Here is a 26,572-nt window from a genome sequence, read left to right on the forward strand (position 1 = left end):
TTTAACATTTTAATACAACATACTGTACAAAATAACACCTCGGCGGTGAGTGAGTAATTCTTACAGAATACTATACAGGCATTAAGAGTTTACGTTTTCTGAAGACAATGCACAGGACCTTCCCTAATAAATGCAGTCATCGAAGTGGAAGCGGGATTACTGTGTACAATTGTGGGAACCACTCGAGCAGTAGGTTTGCATTCGTCTCTGTTTGCTTCATAACCAATGAATCCGATTTGTGGAGGTGAAGGAACAGGAGAAAAGTAAGGAACGGATGGATAAACAGCGATATATTTCGGAGGAGAAAGAAGAGGATGATGTGGTGGAGGAGGCTGGATTTCGTTCCATCCTGTAACTAAATTCATTTCCGGTGGTTGAAATGCTGGAACCGGTTGCAAAATGGGATTAGCAGTAGCCACTGGAGACAAGGGTACTCGTCCATTTCTGACAGCGTTAACCTCGAACCAAGGAGATCCGTAAAACTGGTTTCCTTGGACAAATGAAACGGAACTGACAAGGCCATTCCTCTGAACTGGTGGAATATACTGCATTTGTCCCACTGAAAAATAAAACAGTTATTAATTTCGATGAATATAAATAGTGATTCTATAACTTAATTAAAAATAACTATTATTACCATTAACTAAAGATGTGGTATATATTTATGTGTTACTGACTGCCAGATTATCAGTTCCGCAGACAAAGGATTGGTTATAAAAATAATACTTGCAGTTTTTTTATTAAATTAAAATACGTTTAAACAATCAATAATCTGAAAAATATGAAATAATTTGTGATATTCTAAAGAGTGAAATGAGGATAAAGCAATAGAGAAATTGATGTACAGCAATACAACAACACGTTAATAATCTCGTATGTTTTATTAAAATAGTAAGAGACGTTTTTGTTAGTTGTAGTTGTAAATTGAACTCATGAATTTTAAAAAATGGTAACTCCTCAAGCATGCAAATTCGCACTTGGTTAAAATTATCAACAATTCCTCCTGGGGATTCGAACTAGGTACTAAAACCATATTGGTTTTGGTGTCAAATTGACTGCATGCCTCGTAAAAATGCAACGGATTCAAATGACACAGCTCATAAAACATCACGTTTGCAAAAATTCTGGATAATTTTATTGAGCTTACAGAGTTTGCTGTTTTATTTGCGTTTAAAACTGATTTAAATTTAAATAGAAAGCGGCTATTCCTGTTTTTTTTTTTTTTTCATAATTTTCATTTTCATTTTCTCTTCCAAAAATTCTAATCTACGAAAATTTCCCAGTTAGTTTGCAACATACTTTTCATTTAAATGGATCTGAAATGATCTATAACCTTGAACTAGACTGATTCCAGTGGAATTTAAGATATGCAAATTTTCTTTATTTATTTAAATGCAATATTTACTTTTAGGTAATACTGATGCTGTCCTAGTGTATTTCGGTGGAGTCTATCCTGTTATTAATCGTTTGCTCTTTTAATTATTTTTAAATGTTCCAGTTAAAAACATTACTGCATTTAGCGTCAGTATTACAGCTCTAGAGCTGTAATACTGACGCTAAATCCATTTAAATGAAAAGTCTAGAGACGTTATGGCTAACGAATATTAGCATAAAATCAATTTTAATTAGTAAGAACTCTTCAATCGGATTCAACAACTCTTCTAAGGATTTAAAAATCGGTGTGAATGATGATCAATGTGCTTCTTCTATTGATTGCAAAAACAGCGATGTATGCTGACAGGACACTACAGTTTTATTTTTCTCGAATGCTAATTTCCATCAATCGCACATTTTTTTTAGTTGATGTAGAGTGCCTAGAAATAATCATCGAGAATAATTTTTGCAAGGTCTTGAACAGTGTTCGCTGGAATCATTTTTACAGACCAAAATCATCTACTCTTGAGACAGGAATCATTTTGGGAAAGAAAAAAAAAGTAGAAGTCGCTGGAGTAGCGGATTTATTTAAGTGAGTGAAGATGTTTTCAATACCAGTGACTTAAATTCATCGATGTTCATCTGTTCTCAGATGAATACCAACAATTTTGAATATTTTCTTTTATGTGAAACAACATGGAACATTTTGATGATTGTGGATTTGATGAAAAGTAGCTCAGGGGAATTTCTGTTTGTTGTTTCTTGCGGTTGTGATTTTCGGCCAAAATGCGAATGGAACTTGAAACTCTTCGAGTGGAACATTCTGTAGATGGTATTTCAAAGATTGTCTGTCGTTTATCGGTGTATTTTTTTTTTATTATTTATTTCGGTCTTAGCCAACACGGCAAAAGAGATTCGACAGTCTTTTGTTGCTGTTGCGGAATGATTTTATTCTCTATTCTAATCACAATTCCAGCAATAAAAGTACCATAAAACTAATAAATAAATAAGTGACAAATAACGAAATGAAAAAATAAACAAAAACAAACGTTTGGGTTTGTTTTTGTTTGTTTTTTCTTATTTTGTTTATTGTTTATTAAATGAACAAGAGCATAAAAAATAATGAAATAAGTAAAGAAATAATGAAAAATTACTAATTACCACTGAGTATTCTTTCATTCATTGTCGACATGAATGTCTCATCGAAAGTGGGCACTGGAAGTTGTCGCCTCTGCACCACTTCATCCATTCCATCTCTAAATAAAAAGATCTGTTGATTATTCTATTCAGTTTATAGGATAACAGCGAACTATTGATTTTTTTTCCCTTTGAGTAATTTAAGCATCAAAGGAATCTATAGTTCTGCATTAAAGAACAACAGAAGCTATCATAGAAATAATGGCAGCAATAATAACGTATTTTATTTGTATTTAAAAATGACTGTTCTAAATTATGAATACTTCGGAAACATACTTTTAAAAAGGATGTGATATTTGCCCTTAAGATGAAAATAACCGCGTTTCTAATTCTCTCTAAGACTTGAGAAAATCTCTCATAAAGGTTTTCTTTTAAGATAAAAAAGTTTACTAGGGATTCTCACGTAAATATCAGCTAATCGGCTAATGCCGATAACAGAGTTTTCTTCCAGAAGTTCGTGTTTTATATGCCACAAAACAGGCAAAGGACCAGACAATAAAGGCAATTAACAAACATAATACATTGGTCTCGTAGCCATATATGCTTCAGCTGTAATGCCATTCGAACAAAATTTTAGTTGTGAATGACTACAAACAATGTAAATAAAATCCATAATGCTTTCTTCTTGGAAAATTGGACTCGAATTCCTTCAAAGATGAGAGACAGCAAAGTCTCAGGTCTTCGTTACCTCCACATTGAGTTCACACAGTGCTAACCTTTTAACTACATATACTGTAAACGTATGTTGGCCTACTTATTTTAAAGCAGATATGTGGCCTTATGATTTATGAAGTATAACAGATAGTCTCCGGCATTTTACTGAAGATTGGTTCACAATTAAATTCATATAACCTGGAATACCCCAAAACTCGATTTGAATCTGTATTCCTTATGGAAACTGGATTAATGAATAATTCTTAAACCAGTGATTCACGAGCATATTAAAGTGGACCGTCCAATACGTTCTCCCTTATTTTGCAAGAGAGACCCTACACTTCGGGACCTCAATGTTCTATTAATTTGGATTGCAGTGCCATTACGATCCCACAAGGAAACTACAACAGTAACTCACAGTTCAGTCTTTACAGTCAACTCCAAAATCAGGTTTTAGACCTTTCTAAACCAAGGGAATGCAACCACGCAGGCTGAAAATTGCAAACATCATGATCAACATTTCTTCGGTGTATCTCTAATTCTGTTTCTTGATTATTTCATTTATTTTTTAAATTTCGTAATCCTTCAACACACATTAACAGGTATTAAAAGTGCAATCTGCGAATAATTTACGTTCGAGTTTTCTGCTTTGGATCAACGGTGATTCAGAATTTTGTCCATTCAAAGACTTGTTAATATCAACTACTTCATAAGGGATGATATCGCTTTAACTTTTGTAACGCGTTACTAGCATGAGTTACCTTTCAATTATTGTATGTTTTTTATTTAAAAAATAAATAAAACAAATAAAGATAAAAGTTGTCTACGTCAGTGATTTATTTAGTGTGTAAATACACACACACACACACAACATACAACAAGATTAAATGTTAGCAAGAAGTTAGTACAATGCATGCATATGTGCCGCATATATATATACATACATACACTGCTTGGAAAAAAATTAGCGGACACCATAGGATATAAGGAACAAACGTCATAGCGCCCGTCTTAATGTAGAACCGCCTTTCGCTGCGATGACTACAGCAATCCTACGGGACATACTTTCCAGCGTAGGATAGCAAGCATTGTAAATTTTGGACCATTCTTCTTATAAGCATCTAATGAGGTTCTGGACTGTTGTGGATCGGACGTCTGTTGACCTAGCTCGACGCTCCAGAATGTTCAATAGAGTTGAGATCAGGACTTTGTGGGGTCCAGTCGTGTGGTGACGTACATGGCCATAAACCACGCAGTTACAGCAGCAGCCTTAGGGCACCGGGCATTGTCTTGCAGAAAGAAAAAATGATCATTTTCAACATTAGACAACGCCAAAAAGTAGGAAGCATTACATTGTGCAGATGGTTCTGATACCTCTCGGAGTTCAGTGTTAGTGGCACCACAGAGGTGAGAGGCCAAACCAGGAAAAACAGGACCATACCATACCATCACTCCACTACTTCCGAATTTCATAAGAGAAGTTCACTAGGCATCCGCCACGCATGTCCATCTGCTCGGTAGAGGGTGTGGCGTGATTCATCTCCATAACACAGTTTTCCAAGTTAAAACGTCCCACTGTACACGCTCTTTGCACCACTAAAGACGACGCTCCATGTTGGTTTAGATAATGTGGGGGTTGCACATCGTGGTCCTCCCATGGAAACCATGTTGCGAGCCTCGATTCTGAATGTTTCTGTGCAGATTTGTGTTCCAGTTGATGCCGGAACTCCATTCAACGTGTCGGCTGACGAATGGCGGGGTTTTACATGTTATCATTCGTAGCGCCTTAGGGTCGTGTTCGGTGAGTGTGGTGAGTCGTCTACTGAGGGTAGTACTTGCATTTGACTCTCTGCGCTTCCATCTCAGTATGGTATCATTGATTGCTGACCTGTGATAGCCCATTTTGTCAACAATTTGCTGAACAGATTAGGCCTGCAACATGGCATCCTATCACAATGCCTCTTACTGACTCCGTCAGTTCCCTTTTCACAGCCATTTCACCCGGACACACTTCAACAGACTTGGGAGCATCATATTCCTCCAATTTATACTGGCTACAATATATATATATATATATATATTGTAGCCGGTACAATATACATTACAATATAGCCGGCTACAATATATATATATATATATATATATATATATATATATATATATATATATATATATGTGTGTGTGTGTGTGTGTGTGTGTGTGTGTGTGTGTGTGTGTGTGTGTGTGTGTGTGTGTGTGTGTGTGTGTTAAAGATACCAAGCTATCCGAAGCCTATTCATCACAACCTGAAATATCCAGGTGTATACAAGTTATGGTGCGATTGTAATATTCCTTATTTTGGACAGACTAACAAACCTATTGAATTACGTATAGAGGAGCATAAGAGAGACATCTCCTATAAAAGATCACATGCATCTGAACTATCCAGTCACGTTCTTTTCTCAACCAATCCTCATGATGATCTACAGAGTCACTCAATTTGCTGGGATAAATCCGAAAACATTTTTTGCTGCAGTGATGAGTTTGAAAGGAAAATCGTGGAGTCCAGGGAAATCCTCTTTAATCCTGAACATTGAACAGCAATTTGAGTTATAACATCCCTGATAGCCATGCTGCAGTTGTTCAATACTGGCGCTCACGAGAACCTGCAAGCACACATGCAACAAACAATAGCGCGTTGGATAGAACAACTTGAAAAATACGTTTTTTGTGTCAATTATGTATTGCATTTTTTGCCTGTAATTCTCAGTTTTTTGTAACTTCAATTTTTATTATTGCGTTCCACCTTTAGTGGATACCTGATGAAGGCTGTAAAAGGCTGAAACTAGTTGTATCGTTTTCATTAAAACTTAATATTTTATCTCGGTTTAAAGTCATTAAATATTTATTTTAAAAAAATAAATAAATAAATAAAAAAATAAAAACAAAAAAAAAAATATATATATATATATATATATTTACTCGTATATATATCGTATAAGCCTGTGTAGCTCAGTGGATGTGGCGTTTGTATACCACGGCGCTAGGCCGCATGAAGGAAGACTTGGTTTCGAGTCTAGTCGGCGACTACAGGAAATTTTTCTAAGCCTTTTTTCGGCCAGAGATCGACTAACTAGAGAACCGGTCGAAAAAAGGCTTAGAAAAATTTTTGAACTGCCCACTCAATCTCCAAAAGTTAGATAGGGCTAAATGGCCTCGCCTACTCCCGTATACGGGAATAAAAAAAAAAAAAAAAAAAGGCGTTAGCTGATATATCGTATATATACACTACTCGAAATATATATATATATATATATATATATATATATATATATACACGAAGGGAACATAATGCCCCTACACAACTCACCATCTCCTCTACTTAATCCTCCAACTATAAAACGACACTACTACCATCAACATCCAACGCCATCAACTCCCTCCCCCCCAGCACCACCACCAACAGTATATTTTTCTGCGTGTTTTCACCGCCGATTTGTCTCTACGCGAGATGAAAACCCGAATTTCTAAGAGAAGAAACCTGCTACCTATGTATGAGATCGGGTAACTCACCGTCAATTAAAAAATCCCATGTAAAAATTCCTCTCGTCACGATGTCATATAAATATAGCGTAAAATAAAGTAACCAGAATGTTAAAGTTATGAAGTGAGTTTGCTAAAATAACGATAATAATATTAGTATTGATAATTGAAGAAATGATGAGCCAATACTGTCTTGTATAATCACTTTAGCACACTGAAGCCTGGAGATTTTCATTTTCTAATACATTCACTAATGCAATTTTTGTTTTATAAATGTATTAATAAATGGGTTAGAAAATGTGAAATTCCACTTGAGAAATTGGCACAAATACTGAACATGCAACGTAATACAGTACAATGTATTTATCTATTTTCCCATGGGACACAAGTGCCTTTTGTAACAGCTGCAGGGATGTCTGCAATTAGTAGCGCTTTCTTGAATCAAGAACCTTAAACGCATAAGTAAAATACATTGTAAACATTTCATTTTAATCAACTATCTCACCAAAACTAAGAGACTTAACTTTTAGAGAACAAGTCACTGTAATCAAATCATTGGTCAGTAAGGTGTCGCAAAAATGAAACAGCAACGAACTCATGAAATATCACAATCGCAACTGTCGCGAATGGGTTTCCTTGTACTGCAGTCGAAAAGATGCAAAAAATGGCTTGTTTATGCCATAAATTCATTAATACATCATTATATTAAAAAATCGCTGAATACATTGCATACAAAAGATATTCATACCGCCAACATGTGCAACTCTGGTGCATTGAAATTCCTGGCCAGTGATCCTTCAGGTCTTCTTTCGATAATCGCAAATATTCTTATATTTTACTTTGAAAAATTCACTATGCAATTAAGCGTTACGGTCTGTATTTACAATACTGAAGTTGCAATAAATAAAATATTTATTTTATTTATTGCAACTTTTTTATTTATTTTATTTATGCCAGCCTGGTTGGCCGAGTAGTCAGCGTATCCACTCTCCAGCCAAAAAGCTGCGGGTTCGAATCCAGACGTAGGCATGGATGTTTGTGATTGTCTGTAAAAATATTAGTGCTGATGTGGTAGATGGCGTTGGTGTAGGTGAAGATGAAGATGGTATTTGTGATTCGTTGTAGTTGGATTGAGTGGTGGAGACAGAGAGCTGTAGAGTAGGTGACCTCCGTCGATGAGTCTTTGCACTCCCTGGAGGTGTTATGTAATAATAATATTATTTAATTTTTGATATCGGGTGTGATGTATCAGTTTGCATCTTCGAAGCTTGTATGAAGTTTATCAAAGGATGAACTTGGTTAATTATTGTTGATTGGTGTGTTTCTGTGTTGGAGATAGATCTAATATAGTACACTGTAGTAGGGTGGGAAACCCACCCACCCACCCACCCACACCCACACACACACAGAGAGAGAGAGAGAGGGGGGGATGCCATAATGCGTTATTTGGTGGAAAGACTGAGCTAGTATAGGGCGTCTCATTACAAACGTAAGATACGCAATGAGCGTATTTCTCTTTCACAGTATGTCCTACAATATCCTACAGAAGCCTTAAGGCACTCTTTAGGATATTGTACTTAGCAAAGTTTCTGTTTTCAAATAGAGCTCTGGATCATTTTTCCATGGAGATTGTTGAATTTATATGTGATATAGTCAGTTGCGTAAAGTCGTGTTATACGATGTGTTCTTCTGGCTAAGCTTGACTTGGCATAAGAGTAATATTTTAAGATAAATCGGTAGTGGCATAAGGTTTGGCTGCCAGTTCTGTCCTTGCAGTGCGAATAAAACTGGTATCATCTCTTCGTTTCAAAAAGAGTCTAATCATTTTATACTAAACCATATTAATCAATTTAATTTATAGTCTATACAGAATACATTTGTTAGAGCATATCCTAATATGTTTTCGCAAGTAGCTTCTATGTTAGTGTTTTCTATGTATTTAGAAAGTAAGTCTTTCGGAGGGTACTTGCTATTTTGCGTAGTTTTCTTTGTAAACTATTTTTGTGCCTATTTCACGTAATTTCTCACCCACCTGTTCAGAGGCTCATCTATTCCGATGTGTCTTAACTTTACTGACAGAGTTTCATATATATGAATGTGATGAATGCTTTAGTGAAGGCGATAAGGACATGACAGCTATGTGTTTATCTAAGGTAGCATTAATTATGTCTTTAAAATCATTCAAGAAAGAGTGAGAGATGTTGATGTTGTTATCTTATTTTTCTGGAAATCGTACTGTGTTTTTGGAATTATATGAATATTTTTGCATGTGTTGCGAATTTGTGAAAAAAGATCCGCTCCAAAATTTGGTTGATAACTAGCGGTGTAGCTAGAGGTCTGTAGTAAATGATTGTGTTTCTTTTCTCATGTTTGTATTTAGGTGTGTCTAGCGCGGTCTTTAATATGCTGAATATGTGTTCACTTTCAAAGATTTTGTTCATTAATTTTACAGCGGATCTGACCTGGAGCTAATGAAGTTGTGTTTTATGCTTTCAAAGGCAGTGGCTTCGAAAGTATATCACAGCATCTTGTTAATGAGATGACAAGTTTTTAAATAAATTTATGAGTAGTTAATTTTTCTTTATTATAGTTTCATTTTGCATTTCTAATCTGTGTTGTAAGATTGTTCCTTGTTTTCTAATATTCGGTTTTTAATGCTGCGTTATTTGAGTATCGATTTAATTGTTTCCATCAAGTTCTCTATGTATATCAAAAAATAAAATTATGCTTTGTGTTATCCAAGAATTTTGGCTTATCGGTATTGCGCAGTTTAATTTTTCTTTTTTTTACGTTTTTTTATACGTTTCGGACCATGTAAGTTTAATGTTTGGGTATAAAATATCTACAGGATCCGGTAATGTAATGTATTTCCATTTTTTCTTATTGCAATGACTGAAAACGCCGGCAAAGGTTGGTCGATTGGTAGAGCCTCTGCTACTAATGGCTCAGTTCAGTAAGTTTGAGCGCGGTTAGTAGTTGGAAGGGATCCAATCGTTTGATGATGTTGGCACACTCTCCCTCAATGAGTCTTTGGACTCCCTGGACTCCATTACTTTTCGTATACAAATCATCGTAAGGATTCTGTCCTAGTATTCAGGTTTAAATGGTGAAAAAGTATGCTAGTTTGCATTTCATTAGCTGATACTGTCTAGCTATTTTGTGTTTGTAGTGTTCATATATCTATATAATCTATGCAAGAAATTGTGGTAATATTTCCGACTATTTCTTCTCTGGTATATGACCTTATTGCTGATGTTAAGATAATTGAGCTAGGTATTGTAAGGTGTTCTTATAGTGTATTTGTAATGTAATGTTTATATCCCAATTATGATTCAGTATTCACTTATACATAATTCTAGATACGAGAGCCAACTATTTAGTTTGTAAATAGCATTTACTGATTACCAGCTTAATTAGTTCGATACCGTTCAAACTTAGTTAATTTCTTTTACTTTATTATTCGTTTATTATTTATTTTTATTTATTTATTTATTTTTATAATTTTTTGGTAATATTAGTATCTCATCGTCTCTTTGTTATTTGTCGGAAGCCTGGAGTTTGGTATTTATTTGCTTCATCAGTAGCAATGAATGATTCAATTAAGACCAACACAACTTTTATATCAATATGATCCTTCAAATCCTTGCTTCTATAGAGCGAATATAACAGTTGACCAGAATTCTGATGTTATTAAGTCAGTTTGATGATCCATGCTCATCGTTTAATATATCTTCCATTCTTTTTTAATATGTTAAAAGTCTTTTGTTTTCGCTGTATTAGCTTATTTATGTTTTCTGAGCTTTCGATATATACTAGCTTTGATTTCTGTGAGTTTCTCAAGAATAATTTTGCATTCCTGACCCATAAAAATTAGCAATTTTCCTATATTTGCTTTACCTGCCTGATACAACAGATGATTCCGGCAGTACAATGGTGAAAAGTTCACGGACAAGAAGAGTGGAGTATCTTGAAGTAACTTCAAGTCCTTGGAAGTTGGCTTTATCAGTCTGCTGGTTTTTATGATATTGATTTTTAACTTGCTTTAAGCCAAACTATGACAAGTTGATTGAAACATTTGTACTGTAGTTTTAAGGAAAACGTTCTTGGCCCAGTTCAGATGACTATTTTATTAGATTGTGCTGTCTGTCATTTAGTCACACGTCATTTTGTAATAAAAATATTATTACACGTAATAATAATAATAAATATGAATCCTAAAAATATTATTAGCAAACACGTAACTACACTTAATTTACTAAAATAATTGAAAATCGATTCAATCTGATCAAAAGGAACAGAAGGCTGCGAGGGGGGGGGGGGAGATTGATAATGCGTTGGAAGTTTAGAATGAACAGAGAGGAGGAAATGTCTATGAAAACCAAGCGAGAGCAAATGTCGCTTCACAGTTGAATATACATGCAATGAACGTGACTTGTTAGTCGCATAATCAGTTCCCATGCTCCACAGCTCGAGAGAAAAGAAAACAAACCCCATGAATATGTCTCAGCTTGAAGAGGTGCTGGCGCCAAGCTGACATGTGTGATTACCTTTGACGGAGCTTGTCACATCACTTTTTTTTTTTTAGCCGAGACTTTCGAACTAGTCCAGTGTATCGACGCCAATAACCTGGCAAACACTGATTTCAAACTGATATCGTCCTTCAAATATTTTATTAATTTAGACATAAATCTATAAACCACAATCCAGTTTTCTTATGTTCTATGCAAATGAATAGATTAGTTCATTAAAGTTTCCGTCTTCATAGCTCATTTCTTGATTGCGTTAACTATGAAACCACTATATTTGCGCATTAATAAAATACGACAATATTCACATAAATATTGTTATTAAAAGTATAAATAAATAAATATAGATCCTTATACATATCGATATATAAACTGTTATATGATACATAATAATATATCGTATAAACAGTATAATAATCGTCGTAATAATGGTCATGACTATTTCATTAATTGTATGAATGAATTATTATTCACAAAGGATCGGAATGAAAATAAAAAATATGACTTAGTTATCTGATATTATCAAAATTTCAATAGCGAATACACTAAAAAAATCCATTAAACATAAATAATTACATAAAATGTAAATATTAAAATATGCTACAGCATCATAAACTACCTTTCAATATTTTCTTTTGAATTTGTTTTATATCCCAATGTAAATATAAATTATATTTGAAACCTGAGATAGCTATACATTTTCCGCATTAAAATATAGTAGGAATTATATGTTCACCAACGATAACATCGTTTACAGTCTGTTATATAAACACAGATCATTAAGGCCCCTAGCGGCAAAAAAATAAAATAAAATAAAATTATAGAATTTAACCTTAATTCTATCGAATGATGAAACCGTGCATGATATTTTATTTTCGTTTGTGGAAAAATTTTCATTTTTCATTTTGTAAATCACCACGTATAGTTTATAAATACATTTTCCTAAAAATATAGTATGTATCTATGTATGTATGTATGTATGTATATTCATAAACGATGATATCCTTTTAGACGATGATGTCGTCTGCTACATAAATACATCATTGGATACCCCTAGTGGCAAAAAATTTACAAAATATAACCAGAATTCTAACGAATGATGAATTCTAGCGAATTACATTTTATTTTGTTTGGGGAAAATTGCTAATTTTATTATAAATAAATCATCACCACAGCTATCGACAGAACATAATATAATTCAAAGGTTACGAAATAAAGTCCTAATTGTTATATTTGTTGATAGCAAGCAAGAGCTTACCATATATCAGTACTGACAGGTCAGTAAACAATCTTATTATAACAGGACATTTGCCACTTAACTAAAGAACTGATCCCAAAGTTCAGTCTTCAAGAACTTCGCAGGCAAGCACCGATTACTAAGAAAGTTTCTGATTCTTAAACTATTTTATTTTTACTAAAAAGAAGAAAACTGTAAAGTCGAAATATTTCGATATACTTTGGATTGTACTTGGAATTAAAAGGAAAAAAATTAAAAATTTCTTAATATATTATATATGAAGACATTTACATTACTTTTTATTATTTTTAAATGATCTAGATTCAGCTTTCAATTAAATTAAAAGTTAAGTTAAAATAACAAAAGCACAAATCTTTTGTTCATTTATTTAAAGTGATAATCCTGATTTAAAAAAGGGAGCGATTATAAATAAATAAATTTTAAGTATTGACTTAAAATCTTTTCGTTTTAAATTTGACTTTAATAAATCAACAAAATGTAAAATCCTTTAATCTCCCTGAGAGAGCGATTAAAGAATCAAAGAGCATTCATATCTCAATCGTAAACAGCTGTCATCACTTACCGACTCTTGATGGCTTCTCTAAAACCCTTTGCGAATGGATTACTGGCAATCTTCAGCTTTGTAATCTAAGTAGAGAGCAAGCACATCATAAATTTCGTGATTTTATTTTTGCACTATAATTTTGCTGGCAATCTTATTGTTAATGGATACTTAAAACCCGGAAGTAATGGTAAGGAAAGATCGTGTTTATCAACTTACCGACCACATTATCGACGAACGTAACACGGGAGCAGAGGAAATTGCTTGTTGTTAACACAGTAGACTCGAGTGCATAACACACTAAGTTTTAGATCTATTAACATCAGCATATTAGTCTACTGCTTTCAGACTTGAGAGTGTTATCTCTAAGTTAGCGTTCGATTGAAGTTCTGTTACGTTATATTTGCAAATAATATCATTTCTGATTGTTATCTATTTATCTTTGAAAAGATTGATTAAAACATTTTATTGTCAGAGTAAATTTTTGTTAGGATCATCCATAAATTAAGTTATATTCAGCACTGCAGCACCCCCAATTTTTCTTGATATATATAAATATATTTATTAATTTATTTATATTTGCTTGTAATGTTTAATTTTATTATTATCGTATTTTATCCTATACAATTCACTCATTTTGTATAAAATAATAATACAAACCCATCTTTGGTTTGTATTATTATTTTATACAAAATGAGTAGCACTGAGGAGGGTGAAGGACGCTAGTAGCACTGTGTTTACCACAGTGTCATATTGCTACGCGAGCAAGCATATGCACGTTATTAGCGTAATGCAGCACTGTCCGTCGCGCAGTTCCACTGTTGTTTATATGCAGTTTGCGCCAGTAGTAGAGTGTTCGTAGTGCTTATCGTGTTTACTCCGTCTCTTTAAATATTTGGACATTACAATTAAAGACACAACATTTATTATAGCTTTTATTTTAGAACATTATTGGGGTTATGATAATGGATTTTATTTTAAGTAATTTTGAATTATACTAAACTGTATAATTTTATCGATAATAAACAATATTTTTTCATGAAACAAAACAAGAAGAATATTTTTTATTTTTAAGTAATTTTGAATTATACCAAACTGTATAATTTTATCGATAATAAACAATATTTTTTCATGTTTAATTTTTTTTAATTTTTACTATAATTATTTTTCTGAATTTATATGTACATATTAAATATTTAATAAGTACATAATTTAAATCCAATTGTTTAAATATTGGTAGTAGCCATATCCAACGATATCATCATGAAATATCTTTATATTTCGTACTTGATTCTTTTTTTCATGCGGTTTGGGCAATTTGATTTGAAGAAGAATAAAAAAAAAAAAAAAAAAAAAAAAAAAAAAACTCCTAACCTAACCTAACCTAAATTACGATCATCTCCCTTGTAATATCTTTATATTTCGTACTTAATTCTTTTTTTTTTTTCATGCGGTTTCTGCCGCCATAGCCACTAACGATATGGGCATCATGCAATATCTGAAATATTTCTTCAGTGTGAACGTAATTTTTAATCAAATCGCCATATGCATATTACAATACCGTATATGATGTCTATATGTTATGGGCCAAGCCACTTTAGTTTTTGACTCTTTCACTTTTTCTATCATTGTCAAATGCGCTGATTTTGTAGAAATTTGAGTGACCTTTGATTCAGCATATATATATATATATTAAAGATGCCAAGAAATTACATTCTTGGTTTTAATCCTTTAACCAAGTATTTTGCGCGTAAAAATATATTCACGTCTGAGCTACTTGTATACAGAGGCCAATGATTTCATATCAATCGCCTTAGTGTGCAAAGCACACACCCTTTTCGGAAGTGTATGATGCTATGCATAATGGGAAGGGCCACTACCCTTACCGGTCTCGACCATTATTGAGGTCTTACCAGTGGAAGCCAGAACCGGAAGAGATACAAAGATTCAAGTAATGCAGAAGTCATGTATTTCTCATATGCAAATAGCTAAATGGTGCTGGACTTCAGTAAAATTCTCTGGATGAGATATAGATGTTGAAAGTTCTTTTTTTTTTTTACCTTGGTACTAGTCTGTCTCCCACTGATGAGACCTCAATAAAGGTTCGAAACCGGTATGGGTAATGCCACTTTCTATTATGCATATGATTATATACGTCCGAAAATGGTGTGCGCTTTGCATTATGGGATGCTTACTAAGGCAATTGATGTGAAGTCATTGGCCTCTATATATAAGAGTACAAGTAGACCAGACGTGAATATATTTCCGCACAAAACATTGTTTTGCACCCTTGGTTAAAGGATTAAAACCAAGAGTATGATTTCTTGACATCTTTAATTTATGTTAGTGCCAAGATACTAGCATAAATTAAATAAACCCTTAGAAAGAGTAAAGGACTTTCAATACCTTGGATCGTACATCAGCAATACAGAAAATGATATCAGAAAACGTAAACAGTTGGCTCTAGTCTTCCATAACAAACTCCGCCCCATCTGGGAATCATCATTAGTATCATTGAAGACAAAATTAAGACTATACCATGCAACCAGTAGATCCATCTTCTTGTATGGTTCTCAAACCTGGACAATAAGCACCAAAAAAAAAAAAAAAAAAAACTACAGATCTAATTAACTCCTTTGGAACTACATGCCTCAGACTGATCCTTGAATACACCTGGATGAACCGCGTCACTAACTCTGCTGCGCTAAATTTGGCTAGGCAAGAACCACTTGTCAGTATAGTAAAAACTACAATTCAGATCACTTGGGCATCAACTCAAATATCCTGAAGTCTCACCCTTTTTGGAAATCCTCATCCTGTACAAACCAGAAGATGGCAAACGCATTAGAGGAAGACCATGCAAACAATTTTGGCAATACATATGTGAAACCATCAGTAAGCTGAAGTGCAAAACTCCATCTGACATCTACCAGTTAGCTCAAGATAGAGAGACTTGGAAGACCATAATTTTCAATATTTAATTTTTAATATAAATCTCATTTCCCTTTTCACATTGTATCATATTGTGAATAAACTATGTATGTACCAAGATAAATTTTTTCAAAAAATAATAAAAATTAAAAAAAAAAAAATTTCAACATTATACCCCCCCCCACACACACACACGCTGCTTGGAAAGAAGTCAATGGACGCACCCATGGGCAAGTTGCATCGTGCCAAATAAACAGGTGTTTATATCTAGTATAATTTGGAGGAATATGATGCTCCCAAGCCAGTGCAACCGTGTCTGGGTGAAATGGCTGCGAGAAGGGAACTGACAAAGTTTGAAAGAGTCGTTGTGATAGGATGTCATGTTGCAGACCTATCTGTTCAGCTTATTGTTGACAAATTGAGCCATCCCAGGTCAACAGTCAGCGATACTATCATACTGGGATGGAAGTGCACCTGCAATTATTACCCGTAGTGTACGACCTACCACACTCACCGTACGTCCTACGCTCGCCGTAGGACGCTAAGAATGATAACATGCAAAAGCCCGTCATTCGTCAGCAGGCACGTTGAATGCGGATTTTCCGGGCATCAACTGGAACACGAATCTGCACAAAAACATTCAGAATAGAGGATCACAACATGGTTTCCATGGTAGAACCAAAATATGCAAACCTCACATTACCCAACCAACATAACAGAGTCGTTTTCAGTGGTGCAAAGAGCGTGTACAGCGGGCCGTGGAAGCTTGGAAAGCTGTGTCATGGAGCTACGAATCACACTGCACTGTCTATCGAGCAGATGGACGGGTAATATATATATATTGCTCAGGTGCTGAACGTAGCTCACTGATGAACTATTCTTTATTCGTCGCACCATCCTATCCAATGCCGAAAACATTAAAAAAAGAATGGTCAATGCCAGGATCTCACATCCCTCTCACCATACTAATTCTAATTAAGTAGTGCTATTATCATTCCCTTATATCCAGGTTGCTTTATTAAAAAAACAGAACTTTAAAGAAATATAATCTCCGCACTGCATTCAAATCTCATATGAAGCTAGCCTGCTCTTTCGCTTTCCTAAAGATCAACTCCTTTTTCCTTCATGGTTCCAAATGTATTCAAAATTCCTAGTTCTTGATTCATAGTTGTCATATTATCGACAATATCCATCTTGAAGAACACAAGAAATATATATCTCACCACAATGATGGTCAGTCATTGTGGCGAGATATCCAAACCATGTTCAGGTCTATCTGAACATGGTTTGGATATCTTGCATCGCACTTCACTGAATCAAATGGGGGAATTATGCTTCACAATAGTAAATACAAACATGACAGCCTGTTTTTTTTTTTTTTTTTGAAAAGAAAAATCTTGAGAAATATGGTTCTGCGAAACTTCCCAAGATTTGGGAAACAGTCCTCCCCAACAACCAAAGCTCCCATAGAAAGCGCCACTCTTAGGGCTTTAAGCTTCCAGTCGAACGTCTTCCATTTATTTTTTGTGTTGTTAGTATACATTAGTAGAATTCCTATATTGAATTCCAGATGATATCTCCGTGACAGACGAAATATTGGAATCATTAAACTTGTGTTTAATTATTTCACTGTGTTGTTTTCTTTCCATTAAACCTGAAGATCGGCGTTCCATAATAAAACTTTTTTTTTTTTTTTTTTGTAGAACTGTTAATATCTTGACACTAACTGATTAGAATGGGAATGCATCTGTACAACTCTTTGAGTACATGAACAGCTGCCACGTTAGATAATTGGCATAGTTTTGTTTTAAAAAGTTGCTGCATTGAAAATACTAGCACGTTTTTGTTGAAACCGTCTGCAACTATTTTAGGTATTACTTACCAACGAAGCTAACAGCCGAAATGTTCTAGAGTGTACTACAGCACGGTCTTAAACCAAGTGTCTCCCCACGCGAAATGTATCTCGGGTTTCCTCTGTCACCAAAGATTATTTTAGTCCTTCCTTTTTATTTGTCTTATTGAGAATGAATTTTGTTAAGTTAGTAATGATTCAAAGTCACTTCCCTTATAAAAACGATAGGTGTAAACTAAGCCTCGGCTCCCATCCCATAAGGTTCAACTCTCCAGGAAACGTCCTTGTTTGTTGACAAGTGAGAATCAATATAACAAGAAACAATGTCTATCACTTTAGCTGTTTTTTTTTTTTTAACTCCTGAAAAGTGTATTATAATGCACACGAAAGTAGTATAAATTTAAATTTAAATTGTTCAATAAACAATCTCCAAGTGACATTTATACCGGACATATATTCAACATTTTCCCATCCACACAAGTCTCCGATGCAAGACTGCTAAATTTCTATATAAGAACAAAAAGTGTTTGTTTGTTTAAGGAATAAATTCCCAACGATAAGTGACGCTAAAATAAAAGAAGAAATTTGTATTAGACTATAAATGCAGACACCAATTTTGACAACAAACTAAATGAAGCAGAGAAAAGAAAAATTAACATGATTTGGTCTTTAAGTATATTTACTTGAACTTTCTTGTAACGTCAAGTCTAAAGATTAAATTAATATTCTGAAAGAAATTATTATTATTATTATTATTATTATTATTATTATTATTATTATTATTATTATTATTATTAAGTGACAACTCCAAGGAGTTTAAAGAATCGTCGAGGGAGGGCACCTACTCTACAACCCCCCCGTCTCCACCACTTAATCAGCGAACTGCCACTACCATCATCACCTGCACCAACGCCATCTATTGCCCGCCGCCACCACTAGTAATTTTGTTTATAAATTGCGTGTGTTCTTATGGCTAATTTGTATTTGTCTGTATGCGGGATGAAAAACCCGAGTTCCTAAGGTGATATAAATTCACGGTTACAATATGTTGTTAAATGTGCATTTATTTGATTCATATGTGGATTTCTTGCCGACCAACAAGTACAATAAGTGATTAGTGGTGAAAGCTTCAATTAGGATACCATAGACAACCAAGAAAGATTGAATGTGCTGCCTATTGCCGGCTTCTTATCAAGAAAACTCTAGAAGGTTCTTAAAAACGGGAACATGCCAGTAAATAATAATAATAATAATAATAATAATAATAATAATAATAATAATAATAATAATAATAATATTAATAATAATAATAACTTTCCACATCCTTCTGAAAGGAGAGGGGGAAAAAGTGGCTCCAGTCAAATGAGCACCGACAATCAGCTATTTTATGGAACTCCGAAAGATCCTTTGTTTTTCCTATTGTGTTCAACACTATTGACGATTACTGACCAACAGCATTTTTAAGTAGTTGTGAAGAATACATGGTGACGTGACAAGTATTTAGCATAGAACCTGTATTTATATATATATATATATATATATATATATATATATATATATATATATATATATATACAAGGTAAAATACTTTCTACATATATATATATATATATATATATATATATATGTAGAAAGTATTTTACCTTGGGTATAATAAATGTTAAAAATACCAAACAATTTTAAACCTGGTTTTACTCCATTTCCCAAGTAAGCAAACAGACAAACAAGTCAAGTTTGCGCCTGCAAGTGTTGCAAGTCTAGCTGACCCTGCACGTAGTGCAAGACCAAGGCAACTCATGGTAAAAGTAGAATAAGCTTTTCTATTTTTACCATGATCACTAATCTTAATATTTACCCATAATGCAAAGCACATCTCCTTGAGGAGATGTATGATGCTTTGTATTAAAGGCAAGGGGCCACTACCCAGACCGGTTTCGACCTTTATTGAGGTCTCATCAGTGGGAGCCAGGCTAGAAATACCAAGATTTTAGTAATAGTGACCTCAATAAAGGTCGAAACCGGTCTGGGTAGTGGCCCCTTGCCTTTAATACAAAACATCATACATCCCCTTCTTGGAGATGTGTTTTGACATTAAGGGTAAATATTAAGATTAGTGATCAGAGTTTATTCTACTTTTACCATGAATTGCCTTGGTCTTGCACTACGTGCAGGGTCAGCTAGACTTGCAAACACTTGCAGGCGCAAACTTGACTTGTTTGTCTGTTTGCTTACTTGGGAAATGGAGTAAAACCAGGTTTAAAATTGCTTCGTATCTTAAACATAATTCAGTAGCGAACTAAACTATAAAAAGCCCACTGGTGGGAATTCTGAAAGAATCAGCCATAAAAACATTCAAAAAAAGTATTTAAATTAAGGAAATATTAAATCCCACATTATTTTAAAACCGAATAAGAAACCTTATTCGGGTTTCTTATTCGGTTTTAAAACAGTGTGAGATTTAATATCCCCTTAATTTAAATAATGTTTATGTCGCCGAAATGAAGCCTGTTGGCTCTTTATACTTAAGTAATTCAAAAAGATATTTAGAATTCTAAACATCGATGGATAAAGTAATTTAAATTTAATTTTAAGAAAATAGGATTGAAGTTACATATTTCATGTCTGTTTGTCGTAAAGACAAGTCGTAGTTACACCATTAAATCATTTTAAATGGTTACAAACTTTAAGAAGAAAAAAAACATTTTTATCTTACCTGCTGGTTTTGATAAGCTGTTACAGTAATGAACACAGTCTCGATAAACGTAAAGGTCAGTGGATGAGATTTTGCAATCTGGATTTCGGGATCAGTGTGCATATCGTCGGTTCGTAGTATGCGTATTCGGGGTTGGTACTTATGCATCGAATGTAAAGCCACCTGGAAATTAAATAACATTATTTTCAACATATAATTTAATAAAAATAGACGCATTTTAAAATATACTCATTGGAGGTTACATGTCCGAAAACCCAAGTCCGTGTTACTGATTTAAATCATTAACTTGTTCATTTAAATCATTGGCGACATAAAAAAATAATGGAAATTTCTTTAATAATTTCATATAGATATAAAATATATAAATCTGTAATCCAATTGTCCATATGGACTAAAATTAAACTTTGCCGAATAGGCTAAGTTATTTTGAATTAATAACGAAGTAGGCAAAACCAAAAAGGAACAGTGCGTTATGTTTTTCAATTGTGTATGCTACAATCCAGTCAAAAAAAAAAAAGATTCCATTGGAAATTTGCTAGCTCTAATTCAATTGCAAAACATAGAAAGAATTGATTTCTCAATATATTACTTATTCCATATTGTACGATATTAAACCTAGATATTAATGATCTATTTTTACTAAACACAAGTAGACAGGCATGGTCGTCTGCTTAACCTAGCTACCTCTGCAATTTTAAACCCCGGATGTTGCTAAAAAAAATAAAAGTGTATTTTAATCAATGTAAACAGAGATATTTTATAATACACTTACCTGACCTTTTACAATAGGCTGTTTATTATTAGTTAATTTCAGTTTATCGAAGCTGACCAGTTGCGCCATCCACTGTCGACCAGTTGCTGGACTATCGTGATGTACGTAAAAATTTTGGGAAAGCGGTGGATCTCCGGGACCAGCAGCCATCCACTGAGAACTGAGAAAGAATTATATATATATATATATATATATATATATAAGTTATATTACTTATATATTTATATATAAGTATATAAACATCTATTTCTTAATCGAAATAAAAATAAATGTTTTTAAAAAATTCCTTATCATGGTACTGATGTGCTTTAGCTTTACAACCTTTCGTATGTGCCAGATACATAAAAAAAAAAAAGTTAAAGAAACAAACATGCTTTGGTAATAATGTGCCTTGCACGCTTTGGTAATAATGTGCCTTGCACACTTTGCGTTGTAATGTTTATGCACGTGTAACATTATGGTAGGGAGGATACGTTTAGAAGCGTCAACTCCTCCAGTATTCTAGATCGGCTTGTCTGCTTGGTCGAAGATAGTTCTTCCACTATTCGATCAACGCGTTCCAATCAGATGGACAGGAATGTTTGTGAGTGTGACTTCTCTCCCCTGTCATCTGATGATTCCTGTCGCTAATTGAAAGCTATACATTTTCACTTCTATGATGATTGCTATTACAACAGATATGGCGATGGTAACTCCCTCTTTTTTGTAAGAATGAAAGAAAATTTAATTTCTAAACATGAAATAAAGGATAAGTGAAAAGTAGTCATTCCGATAAGAAATATGACTTGAGGTCAACGAGCATCAATTCACAAAAAGAGAAAGAACCACGAAAACTACAAAAATAAGTCTCATTCAATTCTTATGCTTTTTAAAACGAAAATTATTTCTCACTCAGTAAAGTTCAAGCCTAAATTTCTTTTACATACTGAAAACTGTCAAACCGTGTACAGTTTATATGAGAATTGCGCCATTTATAAAAAAAAAAAAAAAAAAAAAAAAAAAAATGCGAAACGATAGGCCACAAACCATGAATTCACTCTGAGTTTATTGCTTGTTTTTCTCCTTTAAAAATACATCGTTTGATTTGCTAGTAAATGAAATTACAACATGAAATAATAGCATCCAATCCTCACCTGGGATAGACATATCGATAGCGATGATCATCTTCTGGAACAGTCTCGACCCATACAATATAATGGGCATTGGGGTTGAGACCTGATATCCTTACTTTCAGAGCGGGGAACAGACGTCTAAATAAAATAAACAATTAATAATTATAATAAAACAATAAACTAAATTATTAGTTTAAGTTCAAGAAAAATTTTAAGAAAAATTTGATTTTTTAAATGTCACTCTTGGAAGTACGACCCATCTATTATTTCTAATTGCAAAATTGCGATTATTATTCAATTATAATAGTAAGTATTCTTTCAGCTGTGTTGAGTGCAATTCCCAACATTCTCCATTGCTGCCTGACAAATCGTTGATATTTAAATATGATATCATAACGAACTCACTGTTTTAGCGCTGTGACCAACTGGAAGTGTTTGAGTGGACACAACGAAACGTTGACCGAAATCTTCGATAGGCAAAACTCTTTGCTTACATGCTATCATGGACCAGCCTGTTAAATTGAAGAATTCTGGTATGAAAAACTTCAGGGCATTGTCAACAGAGATTTTATGTGTAGAATGACATTCGAAGACCCAATAATCATCGGGAAATATTTCCATATCATTTAAAGGGGGAAATAAAAAAAAGGAATTGATACGGATAAATGTAGTACCAAAAATGAGGAAGAATTTAAGGTCATGATAAAATATCAGCCTACGCAGAAACTTCAAAAATGGCAATGGAATCTTTTAAAACAAATCAAATTATAAATAACTTTTTTATATATTTAACTGACATATTATTATTAAATTTATAAAATTTCTTTTAATATATTCTTTAAAAATTGTAATTATCCAAGATTCAAGTTATTAGACAAATTATACGGCGCTGATTTTTCTTCTACAATTTACTCTCAAAAATTAATTTTATATTATAATGTTATAATTAGATCACTACTTACCTTCCGGCTTTTGTTATAATCATCTCATTTCCTAGACGATGGAATTGAGACCAGAGTTCATGTTCATGTAATTCGACCTTTATTTCTTCCTGCTCAACAAAAGTGTTGTTTTCTGTGCGATGATCGATTTGTTTCACTCTGTGAAGATTTTCGGATTCTTCAAATTCATTTTCAGTTCCGTTACTTCTTCCAGTTGCATTTTTCATACACCCTTGAATGTTGATATTTTGTGAATTGTTATGAACAACGACATCTGGTGTCAAGGCTGGAGATTCCACTGAAGATAATAACCAAGTATTAGATTTGCAATTTTGCTGTTGAGTAGGTTCGCATAAAAATTGTAGATCTGTTTTCGTTTCTGAAATAATTATTTAATGCGTATTTAATTGGAAAAAAAAAACAGAATAACAATATTCGTTTCATAATGTAATACAATTTGAGGCAATAAGATAACATAGTTATTAATAAGAATTTTATATTATACTTCGTATCATCATATGCTACTACCACATGAAGACTACGAGTTGTAATTCAATAAATTATCTTTTTTATTTTCAACTCATGCAGTTAGTATTTTTATAAAACTCATAGTTTTTGTAAATACAAGTTGAATAAAAAACTTTATATATATACAACTCATAGTTGCTATGTGGCAACTATTCTGGAAAATAGATTAAACTTTTTTTTCCAGTGAATCATAACATCAGGTCAGTAGAAGATAAATGTAGCTGAGTTACTGACGGATCCCTAATCGCGCGCGCGCGCGCGCGCGTGTGTGTGTGTGTGTGTGTGTGTGTGTGTGTGTGTGTGTGTGTGTGTGTGTGTGTGTGTGTGTGTGTGTGTGTGTGTGTGTGTGTGTGTGTGACTCAAACTCAACTCGGATACAAAATTCCGGAAGAACTCTTTATTGTTGGCGACCAACGAGCTTGACCAAAATGATAACAAGTGTTTAAGAAATGGATGAGTGACCATAGTGTAGCTATGATCGAAGATCGATGAACTTATAGAGTTTAAAATAGAATTCTGATCCTAAATTGCTATTTTACTCTGCGGTAATTAATCAACACATCCAGGTCAGAATTAATCCACCCTAACTGAAACCGCGCTCAGACAAATACGAAATGCAAGAGGATTGATCTTTGTAGTCCTGTTTCCACAATAGGCAACAAGGAAGGTAAAATAATATCAAGTTCAGATCAATTACATTTTTAAGTCTTGAATCCGAATGCAATTGTTACTTTTGATATATTGAGTCCACTTATTTGGTCTTTCATGGATATGAGAAACATTATGGGAAATTAGTTATCGGACATCCCTTCCCATGTCTCAAACTGAGAACCGAATAGCAAGACCACCTTCCCATACAATTCTTCACAAGTTCTCAGCCTAATTCGAGAATCCGTAAAAAATTCAGCACACTGACTTCCATACCTTTTATCCTCTGAGTTTCAAGATGTAATTTTTTATGTGTCCTGCATCCACAGAACGTTATAAATCTATAGTACATGATAGAGCGATGAGCTAATGATTTTTATCATAAATAATCTCCTACCTAAACACTGCCATAGACATCCATTCCCCAAGGAGGGATGCAAACTCGGTGCCTGTTGGTTTAAGAGCGGATACATGAAAAACACCAACAACCAGAACAATGAATGTGCAAGTAAATAACATAGAATTTCAATATATAATGAAATAAGATGTCAAGAATGTTTTAAAATAACACCATAGAGATCTTACGTGATGCTGAAAATTGAGATTTCTGATTTTATGACTCATCCAGTGACTACAAAATGTATTTCATTAAGAAATTAATAAGCTAATCTAGCATTATTACATAAAAAAAGATATTAGCATAACATTAACATCAAAGGCTGATCATTTTCGTATTATGAGCGCTTTGCCTGTCAAGTTAAATAGTTTAAACGTGCATATTGTCAATGTATACAGATGAAACCCACTTGGAGATAAACGAAATTTAAAGGCTGGGGGGGGGATGCGATTTTCAATCTTCCTTACAATGGATAGTTAATTTCGGTACAGGAAAGGTGTGTACTCATCATTTCCCACCAAATCCGATTTTCTACGCTGTTTCCGGTTTGCAGAACTGTAAAATCCGGTATTTTGAGTTTAATTAACAGAATTACCTCCACGTGCCGGGCTTGCCTATTTTAGGAGGTCTCTCTCTCTCTCTCTCTCTCTCTCTCTCTCTCTCTGTATATGTATAGATATAGAAACATTTGTCATCTGAGTTTCAAGATGTAAGTTTTTATGTGTCCTGCATCCACAAAACGTTATAAATCTATAGGGCATTTTAGAGCGATGAGCTAATGATTGTTATCATTACTTTATTTATTTATTTTGGTACTTTTTATTTTTTTTTTACGTTACTTCAGTTATCATTTTATTATACTTCAAAACGTTGCATGGATTGTTTGATAAATAATAATACAAAGAAAATGTTGAGTGTCGGACATATGTAATTATTATAATTAGTATAACATTGTAATAACTTCATGAACTGGCTTTAATTACACTAATCCTAGTTTCACAAATATTTTTGTGATTTATGTAAAAAGTAATTCGATGATATGTTTTAGACATCTTGCTTCTCGGTCATCTAAATATTCAGAAATAAAATTTATAACCGTTTTATACATGGCATTTCTAATAATATATCTATCTAGAAGTATATCATTATTTTTATAATAATGCATGGCATCCTAGTTACGATACTTAATATAGAGCAACATCACTATGGACAGATCCGTCTTAACCAGGTGTCATTTGGATAGCATTAGATTGAAGGATCAGCTTGCTTACTTATATTTTAAATAATAAGAAGAAGACTTAGTTGTCGAAATCGTGTGATAACAAAGTATGAAAAGAAAATTACCTTTGGATCTAACTGCTGGACATCTCTCTTCGTTCTCCGTTTTGGTAAGATGATTGTCACAGTTCATTTGAGATCTATCCATAGGCACCGAGGTTGGCACGTCTTCCAGAGGTTGCATATTTTCATCAACATTATCGCGTCGATTATCTGAAGAGTCCTTTCGATAGCGTTTAAGATCGCGATGTCCCAGTAAAGCATCAACTGAAAATGCCATAGCTCTGACACTTAGCTGAGTTCTTGTGTCTTCGATACGTCGCTTCAT

The 26,572-nt window shown here is 33.7% G+C and overlaps 1 protein-coding gene across 1 annotated transcript; it reads right to left on the minus strand.

The window, feature by feature from the left end:
* Positions 1 to 26,572, minus strand: LOC150099329 (uncharacterized). Its single transcript, XM_090404371.1, has 8 exons — positions 26,311 to 26,572; positions 23,415 to 23,772; positions 22,474 to 22,590; positions 21,341 to 21,500; positions 20,569 to 20,730; positions 13,094 to 13,158; positions 2,536 to 2,630; positions 1 to 559 (listed from the first exon to the last, which is right to left on the minus strand). The coding sequence occupies exons 1-8, from the start codon at positions 26,570 to 26,572 to the stop codon at positions 90 to 92; spliced, it is 1,689 nt and encodes a 562-aa protein (XP_090260497.1). The 3' UTR covers positions 1 to 89.

The sequence above is a fragment of the Typopeltis vanoorti genome, chromosome 14 (genome assembly GCF_054136105.1).
Source record: "Typopeltis vanoorti isolate ZY-2024b chromosome 14, IOZ_Tvanoo_1.0, whole genome shotgun sequence".
Classification (NCBI taxonomy): Eukaryota; Metazoa; Arthropoda; class Arachnida; order Uropygi; family Thelyphonidae; genus Typopeltis; species Typopeltis vanoorti.